The sequence below is a fragment of the Egretta garzetta genome, unplaced genomic scaffold, assembly GCF_000687185.1.
Source record: "Egretta garzetta isolate BGI_Z169 unplaced genomic scaffold, ASM68718v1 scaffold50, whole genome shotgun sequence".
Lineage (NCBI taxonomy): Eukaryota > Metazoa > Chordata > Aves > Pelecaniformes > Ardeidae > Egretta > Egretta garzetta.
Genome location: NW_009258613.1, coordinates 1,623,315 through 1,629,006, shown reverse-complemented (window position 1 = coordinate 1,629,006; position 5,692 = coordinate 1,623,315). Strand labels below are relative to the sequence as shown.

The following is a 5,692-nucleotide window of genomic DNA, read 5'->3' as shown; positions in this document are numbered from 1 at the left end:
TGGCATCTGGGCACACTTAGGGACAAGGTCCTTGACCTCTGCAGAGATGTGAAAAAAATACCCTGTCGTATGGTCAAGAACTGATTAAGAGTCGGTATTGTCAGTGCCCGGCCAGCGTCTCACCCAACCCTGTTCCCACCTGGATGCGCCATAACTGCAACAACTCTTCCACGACGCCGCTGAGCCCACTGCCGCCATCAAGACGCTCCAAACGCTCGCAGCCTCCCATCGTGCAAGGGGTCGGTGGTAGAAGGTGAACGGCAGAATTAGGAAAAAAAAAAACCCGTTTGATTTCCTAACTGTTATTCTGAATCTTGGATAACGTTCTCGCCCTTGCCTGTCCCCACTGACTCTACAGCTATGCCTGAGATGAGTAAATGGCACGAAGGCAGGTAAAACCTGCTGAATGTCAAAAGTTTTGTACCGGAAATGAAATCTGGCTTCTGCGGCTCATCTATCTCATTTCTGGATTTTATTTTTTTTTTCTAGGCAGGTTTAGGCCTCATCTGCGTGGAAAAAAACCTCAAGGGGAAACCAGGGGTTAGTTTTCAGTCAGCAGAGCCTTTTTTTTTTTTTTTTCCCAGAAGCTCCCATAGATATCTCCTTAAAATGAGGAAATAGCAAACTCATAAGCTGGGAAGTAAATTCTCAGCCTCTTCCCAAGCTGTCTGGTTGTGTTAGGATTCCTTATCATTCAGTTTTATTTCTCTCATAATTCATTGACAGATGACTCTAACAGAGATCAATCAAAAAAATTAATGAAAAAAAAAAAAAATCCAGCGTATTAGAAGATGGTTCATCTCTGTAGTGAAACAACCACCTCTACCTTCCATTTTGAATAAATTCAGATGTTAACTGAAGTGGCCTGGCTTACTTCCAGTTTACAGTAATTCTATTCCACTTACCTGAAACTGTCCTTTTAGTACAACTCTGATGAAATGTTTGTCATCTCTCAACTGCCTGCCGTGGTTACAAAGTGCTACAGGAGCGCGAGTGGCTATGGCAGTGGCAAGCAAAGGGATTTCTTTGTAGGCAGTGATAAAATTTTCAAGAGCATCCTCCACTGGCAGAAGTCTGTTTCCCTGGAAGAAACATGGAATTTCCACAGACCCAGATGGGAGCTGAACTAAGCCGACACAGGTGCTTTTGCACATCCCAGTGACGCAGAATTCATTCAGATTATTAGTCGGCTGGAAAGACAGAACTTATACACAAGAAAAAAATGAAGCTAGAACCCTAAAAATCAGTATTATTAAACGAGAACATTGGGAGTATATGGTAAGGGCAATTTTATTTTCACCGTGATGGCTTGTTTTTCGTTTCCCTTGATGCTATATTTTGCCTAATGTTTTTCTGGAAGAGAAGCGGCTTGAAATTTCCTGTGAAAACAAAGAGCAGAGAGATGAACTAAAGAAGTTCCTCGTATTTCAAGCAGCGTTTTGGTACAGCTGTTTGGCAAGAACTGTAAATACTTACTGGGTTTTATTTCAAGGCTTCTTTTATAAGCTTATCTCCTTTATTGCTCCAAAACAGCAGCAAAACCCAACACTTCCCTATCCACGTACAACGCGTTACTAACTGAACCCACCTCGGAAATGCCGGTGGACGGCTGCGTCTTCCGAACATCCTAACCTCTCACACGGAGTCGGAAAGTGGAAGCCACCTTCCTCTTTATTGTAGCAGCAGTTTAATGACAAGGAGAGGTTTTTTTTTACTCCTGCACCCATAGGCTGTGTTAAATGCATTTATTTTTTACTACATTAGTTAGGTACTTTGTAATCCTTCAACAAAGTAAGAAATGTCATAAATACGAAGCGTCATCCCATAAAGTGATATTTTAGAGTGGCAATTGGGGATCATGTTCATGATCTGGTGTACTCTTCCAGGAGGAAAGCGGCAAGTGGAACCAAAGCTCAATTAAAAGATGAGAGTAAGAAATTAAGTAACTGCAAGGATCCTATTCATCAAAAGACCGAGGACTTTCTGCAGACAGAAGAAAAACCCAAAGCTACTCTCCAAATGATTTAAGAAGCCGACAAATAAGGAGAGGTTTATTAATCATTGTGGTCTAACCTCATTTAACGGGAAGAAGTGAGGCGGTTTTGATAATACACGAAAGCAGGACCCAAAGATGACAGACTTTTTTCATAGCTCATGGATGGATCTACACCTCTGGGTTTGTTTGGGAGGATGGGGATGCAGTTAGCAATTCTTGAACAACAGCTTGCTTTTCTTCCTAAGCAATAGCCAAGAGCGCACGCCAGAAGGCAAGTGAAATTCATGTTCTTGTAAAGTAAGTTATCCTGTCTAATAAAAGGTAGAACTTTTCTGTTATTATCTGCTGGAAGATGTCCTGATTTACAGTTCAGATACAATTAACAGTTTCATTTCACATCATTCTTTTTCCTCATAAGTGAATATCTGAATCACACTGAAAAAAGCAACTACAGACAACTTCTATAAACCCAGTTACAAATGGGTGGTACAGCCAAAGTGAAAAAAAAAAGCCTTGCTTTCTCCTGGTTTTCTAATGGAATGATTTTTTTTCCCGAAGAAATCTTCAGCCCAGCACCTCAAGCACCTCATCAAACAGGATTTAGACATTTATTTTCTTTCGGGGGTCCCATGTGCAAAATTATTAGGATAGCTACCCTAGGCTTCGCAGGGCAGAGACCTTTGGCATCTACCCTGTCCCTAAAATGCTACCTCCACTCCCTCACACCATATACACCCACACTCGACCCTTCTTCTTCCTCCTCTGAACTCAATAGCTATAGAAAACCTGAACCCTCCCTTCTCAGTTCGGTTGCTGGCCCTGGCGTTATCTGGCAGCACTGCTGCCCGAATGGTTAGAAGCCAAGCAAATATGTATTTAACGGGAATTATGAAAATCGAAAAGTAGAAGGTTCAGCTTTCTGAAAAGCACCTTCTTCCCCCACATCAAAGGGCTCATTGATTTCTTGCTCAAGTTCCAACCAAAGTGGAGCTAAGTGGGTGAGAGGAGGGAAGAAAAAGATCAAATCTAATCTTAGGAGCCGTGTCAAGCAAGTACTTTCTGGCCCACCCGAAGTTGATCATGAGACAATTCCTGAATGTAAATATGATTTAGTACGCCTGGCAAATGTTAGGAATCTGTCTAAGCCTATTCTCCAGGTGAGAAATAGCTCTTCTTTTCCTTTGCTCCCTTTTGGGCATCCTTGAACTTTGTATTCCTTGAAATCCCAAGTAACTATTCACATTAATAAAGTGCTAAGGTACTTGTCTAGGAAGACCGGCTCTGCTGATTTTGGCACTTGAAAAGGGAAACCGCTCTGTTGTTTTAACCACTTCAACACTCACCATCTCAGTTTATTTTCTTATCCCATACAACTTCTGTTCAAGATCAAACAGGAAGCAATTAAGGTGAGCCTACTGCAAAGCAGCCCTCAAAATACGTAGCTGGGTCCCTACTGCGGAATGAAGGTCACACCCCAAAAATGTAGTTAAAACGTATGCAGAAGGAATGCAGAGCCCATACACGGGGGTGACCGGTATAAAAACACAACGCCTCAACCATGGCCAACACAGACGTTGCTACCGGCGCCTTCATGGAGGCGCTGCTGGCAACGCTGGTTGAACCAACAAAGTACATGAGACCAATGATCTTATCTACTCGAATTAACACAAGAGGGGAGGGGAAGAAACCCAGCCAAACTGTCATCATTTCCTCTCACCTAACTCCCCTTTGACTCTTGTCAGGTCACTGCCGTGATGACACAGAGAGGGATGTCATGGAAATAAGCATCTAACGACAACAGTGGGAGACAAAGCAAAGTCTTTACACAGGATTTAGCTAATTATATTTTGGGCACATATTTATTTATCTAAAAACAAAATAAAAATCATTTTTGAAGGAAAAAAAAATGTATTTAAATAAAAAAACAAAACTGTGAAATGTTATGGCACAGAAGTTCAAGACAAGTATAAATCCAGTTGCCACAACTGTTGCGTATTAATGTTGCACATTTTTCTATAAAGACTTTATTAAAAGGTATTTACATTGCAATAAGATGTGTAAATATATACAGCAATCTGGGGACAACTCTTTTTTGGGATTCTCATATGAAAAAATGCCTTAAATACAAAATTTTAAAAGAAAAAAAGTTGAAGAGTTCATCCCCAAGCATGAAGAATGTCCCATCATCCCTTATGCCCAAAGTATCAATTATGAGGCAGTTTTGAGGTTCTGGCCAAACCCTCGGGAGATTCAGCCAAGGTTGTGTAGTCTCAAGTTAAATCGCACAGCATGCAGTTGCAATAGTTCCATACTCGATGGACTGGTGTAGCTCATGAGTGATATTAGAAACATTAATATTTTATCAGAGTTTCAGTCTAGTTTGGGTTATTCTAAGCGATGCCCAAGAGCTCCTATGCACAAGAGTTCCTTAGCTGCTCGAGTTTGTGTTTCAACTGTTCTCTCCTCCGCCTCAACTGCTCTTTCTCTGCGATCAGTCTGTGTTCGTCCGACTGGATGGAAAGAACGTACTCCGTTGCTTTTTTCAGGATGACAACCTTGGGCGCCTTCTCGTTGTTGGCCACCTCGGGTATCTGGTCACGCAAGGCAAAGAAACTCAGCTTCAGCTCGTTTCTCCTCTGGCGCTCCAAGACGTTGTGCGTTCGCCTCTTGTCGTTCTCCTCTGAATCTGACGTGCGGGGACTCGAGCATTTTCGGTTATTGCTGATCTGTTTGAGAACTCTGCCACTGTCCAACTTTAGCCTTTTTGCAGCTGGGTATTCAACCTTGGTGGAAGGAGGAGCGGCATAATTGTGCTGATGGATGTTGACGTGACACCGTTTGAGAACCAACGGGCTGTGGTGGGGCTTACTGTGCTCTTCTGATGTCTCTGTGCTGGATTCTGTGCTGGATTCGGATTCGTTCGCTTCAGCTAATGTAACGACATCGATTTCCTCATCTTCCTCTTGCTCTTCTTCTGTGAGGGGGGGAAAAAAATACTTATAAGCTGCCTGTGCAAATAGTCTCAAGATCGCTGTATTTGCAAGGGAAGGTAACCCTGAGCTGCACAGCAAGGAACCCATTGCTAAACCCTCGTTAAATCCATTTGACGCCGCTGGACTCCACTTTCCCCAAGAGCCTTTCCTTTAAGGATGCAACACTTCAAGTGCAATGGGACACGGAGACTTCGCTCCAAAGCCCGGCTCCCTGATTTCAAAAGCTGCAAAGATCTTGCGTAATTCCGAGGCGCGCATGAAAGATAGCAGGGAAGTTTAACCTCGGTTGTCAGCAGTACAGCGCAATAAAGCTCCCAGACTCAAGCTGCCCTTAATTAAGGATTTAGAAGGCTTTGGCCACGCCTCAAAAGAAAGCTTACTTAACACACATGTGTATTCAGAGACATTTTCTGAATCTCGCTTGATCTGCTAATTTGCGGAAAATCCAAGGGGGGAAGGAGAAAAAAAAAAAAAAACAACAAAAAAACACCAACCCCAAACCCATAACCAAACCGGGAAGGCTGTAGCGCTCCGAGTAGAAGCTCACTCTCAAACCAAATTTATGAGGGAGCGGAACAGGCTGTCAAATACCTAAGGAAGCATTTCTAAAACTTTCCCAGCCCCATTCACTCCTCGGCAGTCACTTTCACTGGCACCTCCCCGCCGGCACATTCCCCCCGCGGCTCTCGGCGGGGGGTCAACC

The 5,692-nt window shown here is 43.2% G+C and overlaps 1 protein-coding gene across 1 annotated transcript in view; it reads right to left on the bottom strand.

The window, feature by feature from the left end:
• Positions 1 to 4,392: 4,392 nt before the first annotated feature.
• MYC (MYC proto-oncogene, bHLH transcription factor) overlaps positions 4,393 to 5,692 on the bottom strand; it is a 3,839-nt gene continuing 2,539 nt past the window's right edge. The window contains exon 2 of the mRNA XM_009647959.2: positions 4,393 to 4,967. Within this exon, the coding sequence (XP_009646254.1) occupies positions 4,408 to 4,967 (560 nt within the window). The 3' untranslated portion in view covers positions 4,393 to 4,407. The remainder of the gene's footprint in view (positions 4,968 to 5,692) is intronic.